This window comes from Capra hircus, chromosome 24, assembly GCF_001704415.2.
Source record: "Capra hircus breed San Clemente chromosome 24, ASM170441v1, whole genome shotgun sequence".
NCBI lineage: Eukaryota > Metazoa > Chordata > Mammalia > Artiodactyla > Bovidae > Capra > Capra hircus.
This window is the reverse complement of record NC_030831.1, coordinates 61,849,158-61,871,928: the sequence shown is the minus strand read 5'-3', so window position 1 is coordinate 61,871,928 and position 22,771 is coordinate 61,849,158. Positions and strand designations below refer to the sequence as shown.

The window sequence follows — 22,771 nt, the reverse complement described above, 5'->3', positions numbered from 1 at the left end:
GCAGTCCATGGGGTCGCACAGAGTCTGACACAACTAAGCGACTGAACTGGTACCCGGCCCAAAGCCCCCACCAGTGGCTCTTGGACCTCGGGTGACAGAGCGACAGAGCACGCCCCACGTACAGTCACGTGAGAGGCGCCAGAGCCAGTAACTCGTCTCAAACTATACCACAGCCGCAAAAGCAGCAGGAACAGCCCTGCAACGCCAGCTGCCCCACTGGCTCAGCGGAGCCGTAGTGCGCCTGCGCGCAGGATGACTTCCGCCAGGCCTCCGCCGGGTTCAGAGACCCGCGTCCCGGCCTCGCGAGGCCCAGGGCGAGGGCGAGACCGCGACAGTCGGGGACGGGGTGGGGCGCGTGCTGATGACGAAAGCGGAAGTTCTGCGGCAGAGGCGGGACGCGAGCCCGGCGCGGGGGCTGGGATCGCGGAAGCCCGGTGGGGAGGGTCGGGCGCTGTCTGAGTGCCGGGTGGTTTCCGAACAAGTTCCCGAGGGAGGCAGCCGCGAGGTTCCAAGCCGCTGGCCTGCGTGCGTTCGGGCCGCTCCAGGTGTGAGTCGACGTCGCCCTGTTGCCTGCCTCCGCCCCAGGCCTTCCCCGGGGAGCCGCCTCGGGTCTCCACCATGGCGTCCACCTCGACCAACCTGCAGGTATCCCCGGCGCGAGAGGGTGGTGGGCAGGGAGGGCGGCCGCAGGGAGGGCGGCCGCGGCCGCGCCCCGAGCCCGGGGGAGGAGGCCGGCTTTCCGCCTGCTCTCGGGCTCGCCGGAGCTCCCCGCGCTGTAGGACTCCTGACTTTTGTTGAGGCTTTTCTGCCGTGTGTATGTGTGGTCTTTTTCCCTTTTCAAACCAGCCGAGTTTGAACCGAACTGGTTGAAGCTTGAAGGAGAGGCATAGACCCCATCGGTGTAAGGGAGAGAGGAAAGGACGGGACGCACGCAATGCACTGCTCTGGATCAGATGGAAATAGGAAGGTTGGGGTCCTCTCCTGGTTCCTCAGGCCGCTGTAGCACATCCTTTCTTTCGAGCTGTCAGATGGGTAGAGTCGTGAGCTCAGAATCTGAGGGGTCCGCGAGTTCCTGGACTCTGCGTTCAGCTGCGCCGTGATGGCTCCCCAAGTGTGGCATGTAAATAAGATCGTGGAGAAGGTTTTAGCTCCTTTGTTACTTCACCTTTCCACCCCTACTGCAGTGAGTTCCGTGTTTTATTCGTAAAGCACGTGATCCTAATATTTTAGACAGTTGTTCAACCTCTGTGGAATGCAATTCTTTGAGATGAGACATTTTTTAAACAGTGCCTCCAATCCTGGGGTTTCAGTTCAGTCGCTCAGTCGTGTCCGACTCTGTGTGACCCCATGGACTGCAGCACGCCAGGCCTCCCTGTCCATCACCAACTATCGGAGTTTACTCAGACTCATGTCCATTGAGTTGGTGATGCCATCCAACCATCTCATCCCCTGTTGTCCCCTTCTCTCTCCTTCAGTCTTTCCCAGCATTAGGGTCTTTTGCAGTAAGTTGGCTCTTCGCATGAGGTGGCCAAAGTATTGGAGTTTCAGCTTCAACATCAGTCCTTCCAAAGAATATTCAGGACTGATTTCCTTAGGATGGACTGGTTGGATCTCCTTGCAGTCCAAGGGACTCTCTAGAGTCTTCTCCAACACCACAGTTGAGAAGCACCAATATTTCCGCGCTCTTCTTTCTTTATAGTCCACCTCTCACATCCATACATGACAACTGGAAAAACCATAGCTTTGACTAGACGGACCTTTGTTGGCAAAGTAATGTCTCTGCTTTTTAATATGCTGTCTAGGTTGGTCATAGCTTTTCTTCCAAGGATCAAGCATCTTTTAATTTTATGGATGCAGTCACCATCTGCAGTGATTTGGAGCCCCCCAAAATGAAGTCTCTCACTGTTTCCATTGTTTCCCCATCTAGTTGCCATGAAGAGATGGGACTGGATGTCATGATCTTCGTTTTCTGAATATTGAGTTTTAAGCCAACTTTTTCACTCTCCTCTTTCACTTTCATCAAGAGGCTCTTTAGTTCCTCTTCACTTTCTGCCATAAGGGTGGTGTCATCTGCGTATCTGAGGTTATTGATATTTCTCCCAGCAATCTTAATTCCAGCTTGGAATTTTGCATGATGTACTCTGAATGTAAGTTAAATAAGCAGGGCGACAATATACAGCTTTGACATACTCCTTTCCCAATTTGGAACCAGTCCGTTTTTCCCTGTCCAGTTCTAAGTGGGGTTTAGAATGTGACTTTACCTCAAGGGCCAGTAGGTAAGTTTGGGACAAAAGAGGGGTATGAATACCTGTATTGAATCCTCCTCTTGGTTTAACAGTTGGAAAGGCATCTGTTGAGTACAGGCACCTAGGATAATTAGCAGAGGATCTGCTTAGCCCAGAATGGTTGATCCTGAAGAAAGATCACTGAAAGTAGACCAATTTAAATCGAAATCAAATTTTCACCGGAAAGGGGGTGGAGTGCTTGCTTGGGACTCTTAAGTTGAAAATCGACCAAAAAGATTATGAAAATAAATGTTTTGTTTCACAAAATATAATTGCAACTGTGACTTATTTCTTAGAGGATGTCATGTGTTGATTTTTATATGTGCATTTTTGTCAAGATTTCCTTAAACTAAGATGCAACAATAATGTAACCCCATTCAGAAGGGGTCTTTTTGATAAATGTACTTGGCAAAAGTATTGGTCATTTGATAAAAGTATTGTTCCCTTGAGTGTCAAAGGTGGTTTCTTTTGAAGTGCCCATCTTGTCTTCATCCTTCTTGGTTTGTCAGTCACCTGCATAGTTTTATTCCACCATCTGTAAAACATGTTTTTATTGAAGTTCGTTGCTGTACAGTTTTATACTGGTTTCAGTTGTACAGCATAGTGATTCCTTTTTCTACAGATTATGCACCACTAAGAGTGTTTACAAGATAATAGCCATGACTTCCTGTGCCCAGCTGTTTCCCTGTTGCTCATCCACCTTAGGCATAGTCCACCAGTGTTTCATTTGTCAAGAATCTGCATGTGATTTGGGCTTCCTACACTATAATCTGCATCTACTTATCCGTGTTTTTTCTTTTGCAAGATTGCAATTTCATTGTATAATTGTTTGCATTATGTTGGAATCGGACTATGAATGTTCTTCAGTAAATCAGTTTGAGATTGACCTGTCTTAAAGGCATAGGTGCTAGTGCTAAACAGGAAGAGAGAATGAGCTGTATTTTTATCAGTGGTTGGGGCAGGTGCACATTCTCAGTCAACCTTTTCAATCTTCTAATGTAGGAAATTTGGGTGAAGAAATTTAACTGACAAATAATTTTCCGATCAAACAAGGCAAAAGTCCCCATGCTGCTGCTGCTGCTAAGTTGCTTCAGTCGCGTCCGACTCTGTGCGACCCCATAGACGGCAGCCCACCAGGCTCCCCGGTCCCTGGGATTCTCCAGGCAAGAACACTGGAGTGGCTTGCCACTTCCTTCTCCAGTGCATGAAAGTGAAAGTGCAGTCACTCAGTCGTGTCCGACCCTCAGTGACCCCATGGACTGCAGCCTTCCAGGCTCCTTCATCCATGGGATTTTCCAGGCAAGAGTACTGGAGTGGGGTGCCATCGCCTTCTCCAAAAGTCCCCATAGCCAGATGCTTATAATCAAATGGAGAAATGCAGATAACTAAAGATCAAAATAAAATAATGTAATGATCCTCTAGTGAGGGAGGGCAGAAAGGAAGGGCTTGTGTAGCTCTCTGAGGATAAATGAGAACGGTCCCGCAGAGGAGGTGACGGTGAGCTTAGATAGAGTGAGATACTGACACTGTCTGCCTGGTGTTTGGTGGGATCTCACCTCGTCCTCAGAACAGCTCTGCAAGGAGAGTATTACTTCAGTTTCTCAGTATAAGAATCCAGGGCCTATTAAGGTTATGATTTACCCAGAGACATACAGTTAGTTTGTTGAAGGTAGTTTTGAATCCAGGCCTGTCTGCTTATATGTTGGTGCTTTTTCACGATAAAATCATGCTTTCTTGGACAGGAGAGTAGGAGGCATTCCAGGTAGAGAAAATGAACTTATGCCTTAGTCTGGAAGTGTAATAGACCTCGGAGAGAGTCGGTAGAAACTGCAAGTTCATTGTGCATAGAACTCACGTTTCCTCAGTCCGGAATGTTTGTTTGTTTTTAAGTGTTTGCATGTTGGGGCATCATAAAAGAAATATATCATCCTTGATTTCCAAGGGCTTATATGCTGATGTGAAAACAGACATAAAGTGACTTGGGGTATTTTGTGACCTTTAGAAGCATGTGCAGGGGGCAGTGGAAATTTAGAGCACACATGGTTAGGTCTCCTAGGCTTGCTGGGGAGGGCTTCCAGCAGGACCACAGTGACTGTGCTGAGTCCTGGAGAAGCTGGAGTTTTACAGGGAGACGCTGGGCACAGTGTTCCGGGTGGGCCACAGGCTGCACACACAGGCGCGGAGTCTGAGCCACCTGGGTTGGCCCAGTAGTTTGGCGTGACGGGATCGGAGTGTGCAGGGAGAGGTCGCGCCCAGGTCGGCCACGTCCCGAGCAGCAGTGTGCACGCAGGTGATCGGCCCCGTCCTGCTCCACACGGGGTCAAGAGAAGCAGGAAGCTCCAGTTTTTGTTCTAGAACAAAACCATTGTGTGTGTACAGGGACAGCTTGACAGGTGGCAGGCCTGGAAGCACTGAAACCAGTTAGGAGGCAGGCTCTGTCTCTGCGATGGGAGGTGGCGAGGGCCAGAGTGGTGCAGTAGCTGTGAGAATCGGGGCAGGCCTGGCGAGAGACGGACTGAAGGGGAAGGGGAGCTGGGCGTGGCTCTCCACTTAACGAGCGAGCTTCTCCCAGATTCCTTGTTGGGGGTCTGAGTGGGTTGGTTCTGGGATTACTCGAAGACGGGGCATCTTTGGGGCCGGACGGGTCCTGAACTTTTGGGGCTTGAAGTGCCTGTGGGGACAGTCGGGTGGAAATACCCACTGAGCAGCTGGGTTCGTGTGTGTAGGACTTAGACGGGTTGGGGATACGGATTTGGGGGTTCCTAGCACACAGATGGTCACAGAGGTTGGGGCAGCTTGGAGTGTATGGAATGAGGGGAACAGGAACCAAGGCACAAACCGAGTGGAATGGCAGCGTTAGGAGAGAGAAGGCAGCCCGAGAAGGAGTGGTGACGTAGCCGAGAGTGACACCTGGGAGGACAGAGGAGGCCGCCTCGGGGGTCTGTCTGACGAGGGCTCACCTGGTCACCCGGAACCCGGCGAGTGGGAGCTCGGCCCGTCAGGGAGCAGGAAGACGAGTGGGAGGAACCGGGAAACCGAGATGCACGCAGGGTCCTCCTTGGGACTTGGCTGTGGAGGTGAAGAGACAGGTAAGTTGTTAGTTACATGGAACCTTAGAATTAGGGAGAGGTGGTGTGTTTTGTTGGTGTTTTGTAGCTGTGAGTCTAAGATAGGACTTACGTACATTTTTATGCTAAGGATTGCTCCCTTAAAAAGGGGGAAAGTTAGGTTGGGGAGGACAGTTGCGCTGATATAATTGAGGGGAATAACTGTCAGAGGATGGTAGGTTCCAGAGCACTGGGGAAAAATTAGTTTTGAAAGGCGGGGGCTGGGCCAACTTTCCTCTTGAGAAGGTGGTTCTGGAATTTTCCCAGAGTTTTCTCGCATGCGCGTGTTGTGGTCTCCTACCTTGAAAAGGACGGTCCCCGGAGTCCCCGGCCTCTGTAGCTCCACGTTGATGACTGGATCCGGGCTGACCCCAGCGTCCAGTCAGTCTCCTGCTAGACTCCGGAATATAAAAGAGCCGTTGCCACCATCGTGACTCGTGTCCTCGTGAAGCTTGTGTTCTGGGAGGAGAGGACAGGCCAAAACCAAACCAACCTGCACAGAAAGAAGCTGCTGGGAGCATTTTAAACAGAAGAGTGCTGTGTTTGCAAATTGAATTAATTTGGGAATCATTAGCGTAAAGATAATCAGTTTTAATCATTGAGAACAGCTCACTCAGGGAGGTAATAAGCAGAAGCCCCACCCAAGCCCAGAGGAACCTTAATATCTTTCAGTGTCAAGAAGAAGACAGTGTTACAAGAAGAATCAGCAAAGGAAACGGAGCAGCATCTGTCAGAGAGGTAGGAGGACAGCGTAATACTCTCTTGTAGAACATTGTCGAGGGATCACGATGAAGACGGAGCTGGCCTTTGGATCTGGCTTCACAGAGAACCTTGATATGAGCAGTTTTATTGATGAGATAAGGGACAGGAGCCCAGATAGCCGAAGGGTATGCAGCAAGAAGGAACTGGAGAGAGTAGAGGCTGCTTTGGTGAAGTTTGGGTTCTAAACAGTAGCAGAGAAACAACCAAGCTGAAGGGGGTATTAGTGTCAGGGCTCTCTAAAGGAGGCTTGTTTGCAGGCACACGGAAATACCTGGTGGAGAGAAGATGTCAGAGATGACAGGTGGGAGCCCCCGTCCTGGTGGAGGTTCTCCGGATGGAAGGAGATGGTCAGGGAGTGAGTGTGCCAGGGTGTGGAAGAATAAGCGCAGGACAGGCGGAGAGGTGAGCGTGAGGATGGGGCGCAGCCTTTGAATGGAGCCTCCCTGAGGACGGGCTTCCCTGGTGGCTCAGCTGGTAAAGAATCCGCCTGCAGTGCGTGAGACCTGGGTTTGATCCCTGGGTTAGGAAGATGCCCTGGAGAAGGGACAGGCTCCCCACTCCAGTATTCTGGCCTGGAGAATTCCATGGACTACAGTCCATGGGGTCTCAAAGAGTTGGACACGACTGAGTGACTTTCACTTTCTCTGGGAACTGGTATTTGAACTGAGGGAAGAGCGTCCTCAGCAGACGGACCCGGGTGCACAGGGACCACAGGGTTTCAGCTGAGACCTAGACAGAGCCAGGCCGGCGCAGAGCACGACCCAGCACTGGGGACTGATTGTCTCCAGGGGAAACGGCCAAAGGGTGCCCCTCCCTGGTGCTGTACGGGCTTCAGCATCACGCGTAGAGCAGGCTGACCGCTAAGAGGAGGCTAGGCAGTAAGTCTGACAGAAGCGGTAGAGGACCGAGCTAGCGGTCCTAGGGCAGCGTTTTAACCTTGTCTCAAATGCAGAGTGCTAACAGGAATGAGGATGCAGTGAGGCGCTCAGCAGGAGCAACAGAGGCGCGTCCTCAGATCCTCATCTCTGAGTGAAAGTGAGACCCTTGCTGTCCAATGTGGCTGCTGCCTGTGGCAATTCACATGTCACTCAAATTTAAAACTCACTTTTCAGTCACATTAGCCAAAAGTTTCAAGAGCTATATTTTCCTGTACTGGACGATGCAAATACAGAGGTGTACCTCATCAGAAAAAGTTACCATATATGGAACTAGATTATTAAGTCCTGACTATGCAGGTTTCAGCTGGTGTCATTCTGGCCCTAAAAGAGGGCTGACTGATGCGTCCACCCTTTATATCCTGCTGGGCTGACCAGACTTGCAAATTAAGCTTCGAGTTCAACAATCTGAACTTTGAAGCATGTACTGCTGCTGCTAAGTCACTTCAGTCATGTCCGACTCTGTGCGACCCCACAGACGGCAGCCCATCAGGCTCTTCCATCCCTGGGATTCTCCAGGCAAGAACACTGGAGTGGGGTGCCATTTCCTCCAATGCATGAAAGTGAAAAGTGAAAGTGAAGCCGCTCAGTCGTGTCTGACTGTTAGCGGCCCCATGGACTGCAGCCCACCAGGCTCCTCCATCCATGGGATTCTCCAGGCAAGAGTACTGGAGTCGGGTGCCACTGCCTTCTCCGCTACGTGTACTGCTATGTTTGATCAACTCTAAAACACACCGTTTATTTTTCTTCCCTCCTGCTACAGCAGCTGGAAGGCCTGTTCCTCCCATTTATCCCGTCTATATGCAATCCATGAGCAACTGCTTCCAAACATACTATTTATACCATATGGTTCGTTTCTGCATTATATGAATGATTTCTTAGTTGTATCCTCATTTTTGGTGTAGCATGACCATGATCACTTTTTCTGCTGGCTCTTATTTCTGTTGAATGCAGTTTTCCTATCTAAGTTAATCCAGGTGGAATGTCTCGGTGAGCATGCTTTTCTTTATCTGCATGTGTGTGCATAGTTTAGAATATTAAAGGTAGCTTCTTGGTGGAAGCCTCACTCTCAGATGATCACAGACCCACGTGCAGCTGCGAGGAAGAGGAGAGCCTGTGTAGCCGTCTCCCGTGCCCCCAGTAGCCTGGGTGTTGGCCTCGGCACACCCCAGTTCTACTTTGTGTGCCGGTCAGAGTTCTGACACACGAGTTAATTCTTGAATCCCCATCCCACAGTCGTGATACAGTGTAATACCCACAGGGGTCTCTCCTGCTGCCCTTTTATAACCACAGCCCCTTCTCCTTCTCTTCTCCCTGCATCCCTGTCTCCTGACGATGCTTACCTGGCTTTGTCATTTGAGGTTATATGAATGGAATCGTGCAGTAGGTAACCTTTCGGGATTGGTTCCTTTCACTTAGCATCCTTGTTCCAAGATTCATCCACGCTGTGTGTATCAGTAGTCCATTCCTTTTTGTTACTGAGCAGTACTTACTCCCTGCTGTGGACGTACCAGCGCTTAGCCCTGCAGCCTTTGAAGGACATCCAGAACGTTCAAGTACAATTTTTTGTGTGAACATAGTCTTCCTGTCTCCGGGATTACCGTCCAGGAGTGCAGTTGCTGGTTCATATGGTAGTTGCCTGTTTAAATTTATAAAGAATAAAAACCTCTATTTCTCAGAGCGACTGCACCGTTTTACGTCCCAGCAGTGTCGAAGCGACTCCCTTTGCGTGCTCATTGCCGTGTGGTGGTGTCGCCGCTGTTTCTTAGAGCCGTTCTGGCGCGCGCCCCATGCTGCCGCCCCGTGGCGTTCAGTCAGCATGTCCCTCGCGGCTGGCGGTGTTGAGCGCCTCCCATGCGCTCAGTCGCCGCCTGTGTGTCCTCTGTGGTGAGACGTCTGTATATGTCTCCAGCTTGTGGCTACTTCGGCTGGTTTTAAACTGTTGGTTTCTGAGAGTTCTTTCTGTATTCTGAGTACTGGTCCTTTCCCTAATATGTGGTTTGCAAACATCTCCCAGTCTAACTTGTCATTTCATCCTTTTAATAGGATATTTTGTAAACCAAAGGTTTTTGATGAGGCCCAGTTTATGATTTCTCCCCCCACCCGGCCCGCCCCCCGCCCTTTGAGGTGTGATTGATGGATGGCGTGGTATTAGCGTCCCGCCCCTTGAGGTGTGATTGGTGGATGGCATGGTATTAGGTGTGATTGGTGTATGACGTGATATTAGCGTCCCGCCCCTTGAGGTGTGATTGGTGGATGGCATGGTATTAGGTGTGATTGGTGTATGACGTGGTATTAGCGTCCCGCCCCTTGAGATGTGATTGGTGGATGGCATTGTGTTAGCGTCCTGCCCCTTGAGGTGTGATTGGTGGATGGCATGGTATTAGGTGTAATTGGTGTATGACGTGGTATTAGCGTCAGGTGTGCGGCATGGTTCGCTGTTTGTGTGCGCTGTGAGAGGGTCCCCACGGCGAGTCTAGTTAGCATCTGCCACCACGCTCAGTTCCAGAATGTTTTCCCCGGGGTAGGAGCTCTCTGATAATAGCCATTCGGACGGCTGTGAGGTGACATCCCGCCGTTTTGATCCGCATTTCCCTGACGATTGGCACTCTTGTGCGCCTCTGCATGTGCCTGCTGGCCATCTGTATGTCTTCTCTGGAAGAATGTCTGTTCAGATCCTCTGCCCATTTTTTTCGGTCAAATTGTTTTGATTTTCGCTATTGATTTGCCTCCCTGACACTAACCCCTGGTCAGACATACGAGATTTGGAAGTATTTTCTCCCTTTCAGTTGGAGACCTGTTCCTGTTCTTTCTGTTGGTTAGTTCCTTTGCTGTTCAGAGCTTTTTGGTTGATGTAGTCGCACTTGCTTAGTTTTGCTTTTGTTGCCTTTATGGTGTCAAATCCAAAATATCGTCACCAAGACCAGTGCCAGGGAGCTTCTCACTTGTGTTTTCTTCTGGGAGATTTGTGGTTTCAAGACCAGTGCCAGGGAGCTTCTCACTTGTGTTTTCTTCTGGGAGATTTGTGGTTTTAGGTCTTATGTTCGGATCTTTAATGCATTTTGAGCTAATACCTGTATATGGTGTAAGATAATGCTTATTTTCATTCTTTTGCATATGACTGTCCAGTTTTCCCAGCATCATTTATTGGAGAGACTATCCTTTCCCTCCCGTGTGTGTTTTGCTTCCTTACAGTAAATTAACTGGCAGTGTATGTGTTGGTTGATGCCTGGTCTCTCTCTTCTGGTCCATTGATCTGTGCGTCTGTTTTTATTTTTTCTTTTCATACATTGTGTTTCGGTGTCAAGTCTGAGAACCCTTTGCCTAGCCCTTGAGGGTGAAGATACCTTTGTTTTGTCTGAAGATTTTATGGTTTAAGTCCATGATCCATTTTGGGTTAGTTTTTGTACAAAGTGCAGGGTTTGGTTTGTGATTTCTCCTCTCTCTCTTTTATTTCGGCTCATGGATGTTCAGTTGCTCTGTAGTCGGTTCTGAGGCCTGTCTCTCTGCCCTTAGCCTGCCTTTCTGTGTCTTTGTCAGAGTTCAGTTAGAGGTGTTGGTATGGATCTAATTCCGGTAGTTGTTTGTTGTTTTTTTTAATGCTACACAAAGTTGCCTGTTTCATTATTGAATTTTTAAAGTTTCCAGGTCTTGTTTTATTAAGATTTCCCTGGTTACTCTTTGCTCACTGAACCTTTTAGTTAGTTACAGAGTTAAAAGATCCGGGCGCTTTTCAGAGTCTTGGTGTTTCATTGCTCTGTTGCTTCTGAAGGGCTTTTCCCTCGTTTAAATTTTACTACTGTCATATGCTTTAGACATAAGAGCGTTTGATTTTTGAGAATTTCCGTCAATGCTTTTAAGTTGCGTTTTCATCTTACTCTGTTATTCCTTACGGGCCCTGAGCTTGACTTTTGCTGAGTGAAAAATTAGGAGATCAGCCCTGGGATTTCTTTGGAAGGAATGATGCTAAAGCTGAAACTCCAGTACTGTGGCCACCTCATGTGAAGAGTTGACTCATTGGAAAAGACTCTAATGCTGGGAGGCTTGGGGGCAGGAGGAGAAGGGGACGACCGAGGATGAGATGGCTGGATGGCATCACAGACTCGATGGACCTGAGTCTGAGTGAACTCTGGGAGGTGGTGATGGACAGGGAGGCCCCGAGTGCTGTGATTCGTGGGGTCGCAAAGAGTCGGACACGCCTGAGCGACTGAACTGAACTGAACTGAACTGAAAGTAGTGTTCAGACACCGTTTACCTGTGTAACAAACGTAACTTGCATTTTATAAATAGTTACCATTTAGAACGTGATGCACTTGTAATTTAGGGAAAAAAAGATGTGCCTTAAATTTGCTTTTATTTTTAAAGAAAGCTTTCAGTATGGTGATTGACTTCTGAGTTATCCTGTGCTTTGATTTTGATGGTGTTGTTTTTGTCTCCCTTTACACAGAAAGCCATAGATCTTGCTAGCAAAGCAGCCCAGGAAGATAAAGCCGGGAACTATGAGGAAGCCCTTCAGCTCTACCAGCATGCCGTGCAGTATTTTCTCCACGTGGTTAAATGTAAGGTCATCGTTTGTTTTGTTATTTTAAAAACAATAAAATAGAAAAGATTATTCATTTCTGTTCCAAGAAATAGAAAAGATTATCCTATTTCATTTATAAACATTGAAATACAATCGTAGAAGATTATAAAACATCAATCTGCAGAGAAGTCCCTCCAGCCTCTTGGTAGTTCCTGAGTCCCCAGCCAGCAAGTGTGTTTAGCTGCCTCGCTCAACACTGTGAGCACCTGAACACACTGAAGTGCCGTCAGCCGATGAGGAAGGGCTTATCTTGCTGCTAATGCACCCAGGTCTGTAATCTGGACTTCCTCATTTTCTAAACGTCTCTTTGAAAATAATGTTTTAAAAAGAGGTTGGGAGCCGTTTTATTTGTGTAGGTCCAAATTTGTGTTCAGTGTTCACACCGCCGCCAACACCCCATGCCCCCCGCCCCCCACCCCCGCCCCCGCCAATCCCCAGCACTGTTCTAGACGGTGGGATACAGCAGTAAGGAAGAAACAGATAAAAGAAAAACCTTTTAAACCTAATACTGAACGTATGTGAAATAAGACATTAAAAAAGTGTCTTTCTGTCTGTTACTGTTTTAAATCAAAATTTTAGCAGTTGGGTAATTAAGGATTTTCTTCTGAGCTTCCCTCTTTAATTCTGAGGTTTTTCTGTCAAATTAAAGTGAAACTAAGAATGAGTCATAACCTGATAAGATGGATGAACTGCATATACTGCTGAAGTCTCCTTTCAAACAGCCCTCACTGGGGCCTTTTTGTAATAAAATTACTGTATTGGTGGTACATATAATATCTTGGATTCCTGTCACTTTTTATCTTCTGAAATAAAGCTTACGTAGGCGTTAGTGGAAATGGTTAATATTGCCTTACTTTTGTTTGTCTTATAATTGGATTTGTGTGAGATGAGCAGCTTCCAACTGTCTGCAGAGAATGTAAGGGAAGAGTGTGAGTCCCACAGGATATTGCAGGATTTCTGCTTGTTCTTTAGCATGAACCTAAAGTACACTAGTGTCCTGCCCAGAACTGTTTCTGACTCGTACTCACTGTTGAACCCTGCCGGAGGAAGAATCAGGAGAGATCGATCATCATTTGATTACGATGAACCAGAGATGGTCTTTTCTCTCTCCTCCAATATAGATTTTCCTTGTTTGAAAAGTGTGTCTAAGAGTTTAAACCTGTCTGTAAAGAATACGAAAGGAAAGACTCTCTTGCGTTTCCCTTCACTAGATGAAGCGCAAGGTGATAAAGCCAAGCAGAGCATCAGGGCGAAGTGTACGGAGTACCTTGACAGAGCGGAGAAGCTGAAGGAGTACCTGAAGAAGAGAGAGAAGAAGCCCCAGAAGCCGGTGAAGGAGGGGCAGCCGGCCCCCGCCGACGAGAAGGGGTATGCGTCTCAGAGCGAATCCCAAGAGTGCAGGAGCCTGTGAAGGAAATAGCTGTAGGCTTTAGGAAACGATGGCTCCTGGGCCGGGTCTGACCCACTGCCCGCTTTCTAATGCCGTGTGGGGAGACAGCCTCCTCCCTTCACTTCCCTGCTGTCTGTGCCTCCTTTTGTCAGGACTGCAAAGCTGAGCGGCTGTGACAAAGGACCGTGTGGCCCACAAAGCCTGAGGTGTCGACGGTCTGATTCTTCACAGAAAAAAGTTTTCGAGCCCCCAGTTTGCCAAGCTCAGGAGGTGATAGCCATCAAATCGCCTCCTTGACTGGCTGGTAGCAGAAGCGCTTAGCAGGGATGCTGCCAGTTCTTTCCCTCTGGCCTTCGTGTAATGAGGCTTAAAATTGTCGGAGTGGAGCACAGGCTCCTGAGATCATCCCTGTGATCACCAGGGGTCCCTCGAAGGCAGTGCTTGGGGGCCTGTGGCTACTCCCATAGGCAACTGTAAGATCTAAGAGTTGACAGGCTCCTTCGGACTATGTGGGAGAGTTGGAAGAAACTTTTAGTAGGCTCAGGATTTTTATATTCTCTGTTCAAGACATGGTCAGAGAACCAGGAGCTCCTGTGACATCCTAAGAATATTTTATCTTCTCACAGCTCTAGCATCGGCAGGACAAAAATGAGACCCTCGCTGACTGCATAGCTTACCGAATTTCAAAATCAGTTGAACGTCCCTGATTTTCTTATGTGAAAATCAGGGCATCTCTTGTAAGTTGAAATGAAACTGCTGGGAAGGATCAGTTGACCTCAGGTCGGTGGGCCCTCAGATCTCACCGAGGCCCCCTTGGTAGCAGAAGCGCCCCCTCCCCTGCAGGCTGAGGCCCTCCTGCTCACGCTTGGAGAGCCTGTGGTGTCCCTGCTGAGGTGACACCCTGGTTCTGTAGTGGACGGCAGGACCCGCTTTAAACTGAGACGGGGTAAAGCAGAGAAGCCATTACTTCCTGTAATAGAGGTACAGAATACACGGAGATGAAGCTCAGAGGCTCACGGTCCCCGGTCCCCACCGCGGTGTCTCGGGGCTGAGAGGCTGGCGTGCTTCCCGGAGGGAGCGCTCACTGCGCGGGGTCTCGCTGCCTCTGGAAGAGCTCGCTGCAAAACCGGCGCTGAAGGCTGTTTCTGTTGTTTGCCTTTCCTCGTAAAAGCAGCGGTCCTCTTTGGCTGTCTTGCAGTCAGTGAAGATAGTTACTGATGGAGGTCTCTTGTGGAAGCACAGTGTCATGGAGCACCTTTGGGAGACCTGTAGCGCGTTCCCTTACAGAATCCATATGGCTAGGGGCCTAGGAATGGCGGGTTTTCTTTAACCGAGTACTGTCTGTTGTACAAGAAAGCGTGGTAGAAAGAGGTTAGAGAGTTGGTAGACCCCCAACTCTAAAGTCAGGGTGAGTCAGTTTGGAGTCTCTCCCTCATCCGTATATAACCACACCATCCTGTGAGAACCACACAGTCCTGTTTTGAGGTGAAACCTGCCAAGTTTTTATGTAGTGACATTTTTTTTAATACTGTAAAAAATGTGTCTTAAAAGCATATTTTTTGCTTTAAAGATTGCAGCGTGTTCTATATGCTCATCCTTATAGTTGAAAGTACATTATTACTGATTTTTTCCCTACTGTCAACAACTTGGGTGTGATTATCCTTGCAGTCAAATCCCTGAACTCATCTTAAATTATGTCCTCAGAATAAATCCCTAGATATGAAATGTCTGGATTGATCTTGTTCTTAGGGGTCAGTTCATTTTCATCAGAAGTCATCCGTCCTTTGGAACCCCCAGACTAAGGTTATCGATCTTTGTACCTTAAATAGTATTCTGGGTTTTTTCCTTCCTAGTTAGGGCTTCTTGGTCTGATATGTAGTTGGCCTGGTCCTGATTTTTTAAATTGTTGTTGTTTACAACACTCTTGTAACTCATCTTAAATCTTTTGTGGAAGGAAGTATGGGTCATGCATTTATGAGTTAATACATGCATAGGTATGTCACGGGAATTTGGAGCTGGTTCCTGACTTCATTCTGGTCTTTTTCTCCATTTTCTGTTCACGATTCCATTTTGATAGGTAATAGGCCGGCTTCCCGGCAATGCATGTTCATCCCTGGGTGGGGAAGATCCCCTGGAGAAGGGAATGGCAACCCACTGCAGTGTCCTTGCCTGGAGAAGCCCATGGACAGAGGGGCCTGGTGGGCTGCAGTCCCTGGGGTTGCAAAGAGTCAGACATGACATCACAGCTAAACAACAACAAATGCCTGCTTCCTGTTTTGTTTAGTATGTTCTTAAAAGTAATAAAATGAGCTAAACTTTCAGTGACTGCCTTATTTTGCTACTTTCATTACAGATATTTTTTTCCTTCATTTTTTGCCGTATTTTGACAGCAATGAGTGACCGTTTGAATGTATTGAATTCTTTTTATTAGGAATGACAGTGATGGGGAAGGAGAATCTGATGATCCCGAAAAAAAGAAGCTGCAGAATCAACTTCAAGGTCGCTTCAGATTTCATTTTTAAACTTACTTACTTTTTAAAAATCATAGTGAATTGTCTGTTTGAGTTGGTTTTTCTTTCCCACCTGTACTTAAATGAGGCCCAAGAACTGGCTTTGGTCCCAGTGATCACGTGCTGGCTGTGTTTGAAACCGTTTTTGTAAGATCTCCTCTCCAGGTTCTCAGATTGGTTGGTTTTTTCCTAGGCTATTGTTTCATGTTATATCTGCCTTAAAAAGTTTACTCTCTTTCATTTTGTCTTATTTGCCCTGTTTTAGAGAGTGTAGCAGTTATAGTGCTAACATACTGTGAAATCTGATGGTATTGGAGTGTCCTGTCAGAGGAGCGGATGAATTGAGACTCACGTGGCTCTCATTGCTGCTGCTGCCGCTGGCCCAGGGGCACAGTCCGTTTCATGGTCCCGCCTGCTCCTCCTCATACATTTCTACCCTGTTTCAGTGTCCCTGTTTCCACTGCTCTTTCCCCTTTAATTTCCACGCCTTCCGCACTTTAAAAGCCCTTTCTCTCTGCTGTAGGGAATGGGATGGTGGGGAGGGTCTAGACTGTGGCTCCGTTCACATCTGGATTCCACTCCAGGCTGTGCTGGGCTGAAGTCTTAGAGCCTGAGACCCCCCCAGTTCTAAAATGCAAGTTAAAAATGCTCTCAGGGCTCTGAAAGGGTTAACGACAGTGTAAAACTACCTAGCATTGCGTCTGACCAACACCAGGGATGCAGTAAGCAGCCCCTGTAGAAGGGAGTGGCCGCCCGCTCCCGTGTTCTTGTCTGGAGAATCCCGTGGACGGAGGAGCCTGGTGGGCTACGGTTCACAGGGTCGCAAAGAGTCGAGCACGACTGAGGCGACTTGGCACGCAGAGGAAATAGTAGCTCTTAAGAAGCTAAAAAGGCATCTCATTAATTACTGACTTCTTTAATTCCTGAGATTTGATTGTTCTTTGATATATTAGAAATGGTTTTTCAAGTTGAGTTTTATGCTCAGTCACTGGTAGCCTGGATTTTATTCACTTGAATCTTGCCAGGCGGAACGCGGGAGAAGGCAGTGGCACCCCACTCCAGTACTCTTGCCTGGAAAATCCCATGGACGGGGGAGCCTGGTAGGCTGCCGTCTGTGGGGTCGCACAGAGTTGGACACGACTGAAGTGACTTAGCAGCAGCAGGCAGAACGCATTGTATCTGAAGTGGACAGCCATCCCACAGGGCCAGCCTCAGGGACTGGGGGGCATTCCTAGCTTGGACACAGTGTTAGCCTTGCTGTTCTAGTCTCTCCATTTTGTTAGTGATTCTCTCTTACCGACCCCACCGGGATGGATAGAGGAACCCTGTAAGGACAGTATTCATTTTGTTAGTGTTTCTGGCTTACCGACCCCATCGGGATGGATAAGGGAACCCTGTAAGGATAATATTCATTTTGTTAGTGTTTCTGTCTTACCGACCCCACTGGGATGGATAGGGGAACCCTGTAAGGATAATAGTTTAGAAACCCTGCAGTTATCGAGGATGTTTTTATATGCCAAGAACATCAGTGGTGGGTGTAGTCCAAGGCCGGTAACGAGTCCCCACTGCCTCGAGCACAGTGGGCCTGCTTCCTCCTCAGTTAGCTTTCTCGGGCTGCCCCGTGGGCCATGCCAGGTGGCTTTGTTTTACTGGTAAGGCAGAAAGCCTTTTCCTCTCCATTCTTCTGGTTTTGTTCCCCATCTTGCTGGCTCTGCCCCACTGGAGGAAAAATTGGAATTTTTAATATCTTTAATTTTGGAAAAGATACAACCCGGTTTTTAATAAGAAATTTTTTTCTACATTTCCTATCAGTGATGCTAAGGCCCAGGGATGTATAAAAATACAGATGCTTAAAACATTTAAATGAGGAAATTTAGTTGGAATTTCAGGATGAAATAGAACATAGAGAGAATCCTAGCTTTTCTTATCTGAGAGTCCTGTTTTCCCCATCTTTTAGTTTCTTGGTTTGCTAATGGATTTCATCGTAAAACAATCCTTTTTTGGAATCTTTTCTCACTTTTCCTGAAATAGTTTTCCAAATCTTCTACTTCTGTTTTACTTCTGTCATGATATTAAGTGTAATATTTAATTGTTAAAATTAGTGATTTGAGTCTTCTGTTAATTCTGATACTCAGTGACTTTGAGGTTAAATAACATGTTAATCTCTGGAGGAGGAAATGGCAGCCCACTCCAGTATTCTTACCTGGGAAATTCCATGAACAGAGGAGCCTGGTGGGCTACAGTCCATGAGCTTACAAGCTTCTGACATGACTGAACAGTTGAGCGTGCACATTCAGAGCATGTTAGTGTGATAGACAATACCAGAGACGGGTAGAGTCATTCATTTGGGGATAATCAAATTGTCTGGCTTTTATTTTCTAATAATCCTTCCCTTTTAATTTTGAAAATCATTAGTCCATGTCTAGTTCTTAATATTACTTTTATCTAGATGTTTTTTTTAATCACTGAACATTCCGAAGTCACCTAGTTTAAACTTTAAGGGGAAAAGAAGATAAATTATGACATACTTAGAGAATTCATAGCAAAACGTTTCAGTTGACGAGATAATCCTTACGTATAAATCTGTTTTTGTTTAATAGACACAAAATCCTGTCAGATGACATAATGTTTTTCTCATATAGGGTTACTAATCAGAATGGAACATAGAAAAGAAAAAGTGAATTGGGTTTTCCCTTCAGTTCAGTTGAGTCGCTCAGTCACGTCTCACTTACTTAGAACTCCATGGACTCCAGCACTCCAGGCCTCCCTGTCCATCACCAGTTCCCGGAGCTTGCTCAGACTCATGTCCATCGAGTCGGTGATGCCGTCCAACCATCTCCTCCTCTGTCATCCCCTTTCTCCTCCCACCTTCAATCTTTCCCCACATCGTGGTCTTTTCCAATGAGTCGTTCTTCACATCAGGTGGCCAAAGTATTGGTGCTTCAGCCTCAGCATCAGTCCTTCCAATGAATATTCAGGACTGATTTCCTTTAGGATGGACGGGTTGGATCTCCTTGCAGTCCAAGAGACTCTCAAGAGTCTTCTCCAACACCACAGTTCAAAAGCATCAGTTCTTCGGCGCTCAGCTTTCTTTATAGTCCAACTCTCACATCCATACACGAATACTGGAAAAACCATAGCTTTGCCCAGACGGACATTTTTTTGGCAAAGTAATGTCTCTGCTTTTTGATATGGTGTCTAGGCTGGTCATAGTTGTTCTTCCAAGGAGCAAGCATCTTTTAATTCCATGGCTGCAGTCACCATCTGCAGTGATTTTGGATTCAAAAACATAGGCTCCCACTGTTTCCACTGTTTCCATATCTGTTTGCCATGAAGTGATGTGACTGGATGCCACGATCTTAGTTTTCTGAATGTTGAGGTTTAAGCCAACTTTTTCACTCTCCTCTTTCACTTTATCAAGAGGCTCTTTAGTTCTTCACTTTCTGCCATAAGGGTGGTGTCATCTGCACCCCACTCCAGTACTCTTGCCTGGAGAATCCCATGGACGGAGGAGCCTGGTGGGCTGCAGTCCGGGGGGTTGCGAAGAATCAGACACAACTGAGCGACTTCCCTTTCACTTTGACTTTCATGCATTGGAGAAGGAAATGGCAGCCCGCTCCAGTGTTCTTGCCTGGAGAATCCCATGGACGGAGGAGCCTGGTGGGCTGCTGTCTATGGGGTCGCACAGAGTGGGACACGACTGAAGCGACTTAGCAGCAGCAGCAGCATCTGCATGTCTGAGGTTATTGATATTTCTCCCAGCAGTCTTGATTCCAGCTTGTGCTTCCTCCAGCCCAGTGTTTCTCGTGATGTACTCTACATATAAGTTAAATAAGCAGGGTAACAGTATACAGCCTTGACGTACTCCTTTCCTGATTTGGAACCAGTCTGTTGTTCCATGTCCGGTTCTAACGACATATTATGTTGTTTCTTGACCTGCATATAGATTTCTCAGGAGGCAGGTAAATTTTCCCCTAAATTTATACTTAGTCTGAACTTTCAGAATGCAAAAAGAGTTCATAGTTTTATTTCATGTTAATGTATAGCTAAAGAGTTTTGTAATTTAGGGAAGTTGCCAAGTATAAGCATTCTTTAACAGATGACCTTTCAAAGCAAGAAAAAATACCCATAAAGTAATATCATAGGTAATGAGTAGACTGTGTGAGTGGTGATGCTACACTCAACAACACTTACACATCATCTTAGGACAGGCTCCTTCATGGTTGAGCCATTTCTACAGACTAGAAGATTGGGAAAGCTTTTGATAAAAGATTTGTTGAAAGATCCAGCAGTAAGCTACAGTAAAAGAAATGTCTTGTGGACTGTTACTGATTTTTACTTGTTCTTACTGTGACAGTTTGCTATGACTTTTGAATATATGATGTTCAAAAACTAAATCACTTAAATAACTTTGTTAATGCACAGAAACTGTAAATAGATCTATTTAGAAGTTGAGTGGAAACTGTGGCAAATCTTGGGAAATACTTCAGGTCTGTAGGAGCACACGTCCTCTCTCCATCATCCCCTTCTCACCCTCCTCTTCCCCTCCCTCTGTCCGTCCGTCTCTCTGCCTGTCTGTCTTCAGGTAAAGTGGTTAAATGTGTTTTATTTCTGTGGTTAAGGGAGCATTAGATCACTGATTCTTTTGGTTGAAAGGAGAAATGGGAGGTATTCCAGAATCGGTGTGGCCAAACACCATAAATACTTTACGCACCATTTGGTGCTTTTCCAGGCACTCTGGTGTTACTACATCGTTTGGTCTTTGCACTCACCTGTCTTTAGTAGTCTGGCCAGATGATGCTATTTCTATTTCACAGCGAGGTAGTGGAGATAGAACAGCTGAATGGCTTTATGTGGATTATCCAGCTACCCACCCCAGGTCCCAGCTCCTCCTCGCTGCCCGCTAACAACCACTTTCTTGTCACCCCCTTCTGGAACTGTCTTTAATACACAAAACTTTTCCAGACAAATCCATAAGGCATCTCTTTAGTTCCATCGTGACTTGTTGCTGCCCACGTTTGCTGGAACAGCCTCTTTGACTGAAAGACGACGCTTCTCTGTAGGTGCCATTGTCATAGAGCGGCCCAACGTGAAGTGGAGCGACGTCGCTGGCCTGGAAGGCGCTAAGGAAGCTCTGAAAGAGGCCGTGATATTGCCCATCAAATTTCCTCATCTCTTTACAGGTGAGATGGCTTCTGAATAATTTTTTTAATGATTCTTTAAAAAGCACACTGATGGCTGAGGTAGTGTGAACTCTCGTCACTGTATCGTGAATTGTTACTTTAAATCCTCTTATAAGGCAGTGGTATGCCCTCACACAGATGCTTACTTCATAGGCATATACGTATTTGTAAAATATATGTATTTCAGAACAACCTGAATGTCAGGCAGCAGGGCATAAGGTGAATCAGGGAGATACAGAGGAGTACTGTGCACTCACTAGAACGCAGGGTACCGTCCTCGTTATAATCGACGTGGAAGAATGTCCACCTGTATTGTAAGGCTCAAAAAGCAAGTTACACAGTTTGTGTCCAATTATTTAACAGTTTCAGATGAAGCGTGTATCCTCTGGTAGCTCATGATCACTGCAGGGAGAATGCTGCCAGCCCACCTTCTGGGTCGAGTTGGAGATACAGCTCCGCAGTAGGTGGTTTGTCCGTGCTGAACCATCCTTGTCTTGTCCCTTTGGTGACCCACAGCCTGTGTTCGTGATACGGCTATACCCACAGTCTTAACAGTGAAACAGAGGTTTTTCCTTTTAAAAACAAGCTGGTTTATATAGAGAGCGAATCTGGGATACTGGCCTCAAACTGCGCGGGCCCAGCAGTGTCCTGTAGAGCAGTGATGAGGAGCGAGAGCCCACTGTCTGCCCAGCTCCGAGCTGCGACTCGGAACCGCACTTCAGGAATATGAATCTAGCAGTCTGAAAGCTGTCATCAGAATCCTATAAAGATACAAAAATGTGACAGAACTTACGTTGCTTATACCAGTGTTTCCCAAACATGACTCCTGTATGTCATCTTCATGGATTTTTCCATATACGTGTACTATTATTTTTTCAATCTTCTTCTTTAAATCACTTTTAGAGAAACTTACTAAACTGGAGTATAAATATACAGAGACATGGAGGAACCCATGTGCGTTCAGCTTCATAAATTATCGCAGACAGTAGTAATCCCCCAGATAAGAAATTGACGTGAGGAACTTAGAAGTCCATCCCTGTGTCTTCCCTCAAGAGAGGGAACCTCTCTCTTGGCTTCTGGCGTCACAGCTTGTTCTGCCCACATTTGAACCTCTAGGTCATCTCATCTGTTTTGCTTAATGACTCTGCTATAGAGTAATTACCTGGGGGTCTTCCCTGACGTCACAGCTTGTTCTGCCCACATTTGAACCTCTAGGTCATCTAATCTGTTTTGCTTAATGCCTCTGCTATAGAGTAATTACCTGGGGGTCTTCCCTGGCGTCACAGCTTGTTCTGCCCACATTTGAACCTTTAAGTCATCTAATATGGTTTGCTTAATGCCTCTGCTATAGAGTAATGATCTGGGGGTCTGCCCTGGCGGTCCAGTGGTTAAGATTCCGCTTCCAGCGCAGGGGCAGCAGGTTTAGCCACTGGTTCGGGAACTGAGATCCCATAGGCTGTGTGATGTGGCCACAAACATTTTTTTTAAGTAATAAAAGATGTCTTTGTGTCTCTGTAGATGAGTAGTGTTTTCATAGAATGCATTGTAAAAAATTATTCAAACGGAAAGTGTTTTTACACCACCTGAAAGCATTTCATCGGCCAGCACTGGTATATGGGCCACACTTAAGGGGACGCTGACTCACAGTTGCAGACATTTGAACTAGGCGAACAGAATTCAAGTGAAAGCTGAGGCTTCCCTAACAGCAAACGCAGCGCTCGGTGCTGCCGCCCGGCGCCTGCATGTCGCTCTTCGCGGACGCCTTGTGTCGCCCACAGTCTACACCCACAGTCTACACCCAGCAGCTGTCCGGCTGCTTTAACGTGTGTTTGGTATTTTATTGCCGCTTGTAACCCAGCCTGGTTTATTTAAGGCGACGTTATAATTTCTCAGTAGAATTGAGGTTCAAAGAACTGACTTTGTTCGCTTGTTACTATATTTTGGCAAAACTAGAATTTAAGGTGGAGTCCCCCTGTTCTCCAGTCATCAGAATGGAAATGTACCACCTGAAATAATA

At 47.0% G+C, this 22,771-nt stretch overlaps 1 protein-coding gene across 1 annotated transcript in view; it reads left to right on the top strand.

The window, feature by feature from the left end:
- The window catches only part of VPS4B (vacuolar protein sorting 4 homolog B), a 33,442-nt gene continuing 11,028 nt past the window's right edge, over positions 358–22,771 (top strand). Inside the window, exons 1-5 of the mRNA XM_018039376.1 lie at positions 358–645; positions 11,537–11,648; positions 12,883–13,039; positions 15,493–15,560; positions 20,635–20,754. Coding sequence (XP_017894865.1) covers positions 619–645; positions 11,537–11,648; positions 12,883–13,039; positions 15,493–15,560; positions 20,635–20,754 — 484 coding nt within the window. The 5' untranslated portion in view covers positions 358–618. The remainder of the gene's footprint in view (positions 646–11,536; positions 11,649–12,882; positions 13,040–15,492; positions 15,561–20,634; positions 20,755–22,771) is intronic.